This window comes from Elephantulus edwardii, unplaced genomic scaffold (genome assembly GCF_000299155.1).
Source record: "Elephantulus edwardii isolate Elephantulus edwardi_28Jun2011 unplaced genomic scaffold, EleEdw1.0 scaffold00129, whole genome shotgun sequence".
In the NCBI taxonomy this organism is placed as follows: Eukaryota; Metazoa; Chordata; class Mammalia; order Macroscelidea; family Macroscelididae; genus Elephantulus; species Elephantulus edwardii.
The window spans coordinates 6,471,114-6,472,090 of record NW_006399879.1 but is presented as its reverse complement, the minus strand read 5'-3'; the positions used below and the strand labels follow the sequence as shown (position 1 = coordinate 6,472,090).

General features: G+C 62.5%; 1 protein-coding gene across 1 annotated transcript in view; it reads left to right on the top strand.

Annotated features, from left to right (window-relative positions):
* The window catches only part of LRPAP1 (low density lipoprotein receptor-related protein associated protein 1), a 110,294-nt gene that overhangs the window by 105,615 nt on the left and 3,702 nt on the right, over nt 1-977 (top strand). Inside the window, exon 7 of the mRNA XM_006893664.1 lies at nt 661-819. Within this exon, the coding sequence (XP_006893726.1) occupies nt 661-819 (159 nt within the window). The remainder of the gene's footprint in view (nt 1-660; nt 820-977) is intronic.

Here is a 977-nt window from a genome sequence, read left to right as displayed (position 1 = left end):
GACCCTGTGTGCCCGCCTCCCTCCCCATCCCCTCAGGTCTGACAACAGCAGCCCCTGTGAGCCCCACCTCACCCACCTCCATCCACGGACCCTGTGAGACCCACCTCCATCCACTGACCCCATGTGCCTCCCCTGCTGGACCCTTCCCTCCCAGCACCCTTGGCCCGTTTGCCACCCTCTTCTGCTCACAGCCCTACCCCTGCCCAGCCCCTCTGCTTCAGGCAAGCTCACAGCTGGACCTGGACGGAGCCTAGGCACACAGGACCATTCCCACTGTCCAGGACCGGCTCCCTGTTAAGCTGCACACTTTTAAATTGACGACCATGCTTAGAAACACATATATGATGGCTATTGCCGTCCTTTGCGGTGTTGAGGAGCCAGTCTGGGGGTCAGGTTCCACATCTCGTAGTTGTTAGTGATCTGTCCTCACTGGTCCCTCCTCCAACAAAAGCCAGCCCTGCCTCCTGGTGGTGCAGCCTTTAGACGTCCATAAGGCATCGAGGGCTTGTGCAGGAGCAGCGTTCACCCCAGGGAAGTGAGGGTCACCCGGTGTCCTCCCATCTCCCTGTCTGATGGTCCTGGGGGGACAGACCACCGAGAATGTGGGGGTGAAGCAGGGCCCCTCCTGAGCGCCCCTCCTGAGGTGCCCGCTGTCCGCAGACATCCATGAGAACGTGATCAGCCCCGAGGACATGAGCCGCCTGCAGGAGGAGGTGCTGCAGAGCCGGCACGCCGAGCTCAAGGGGAGACTACGCGCCATCAACCAGGGCTTCGAGCGCCTGCAGAGGGTCAGCCTCCAGGGCTACGGCGCCCACAGTGGTGAGTCGGCGGGGGGCCACACCTGTGAGTGTGCACGCGGTGTCCTGTGAGTCACACACCTGGGAGTGTGCACGCGGTGTCCTGTGAGTCACACACCTGTGAGTGTGCACACGGTGTCCTGTGGGTCACACCTGGGAGTGTGCACGCGGTGTCCTGTG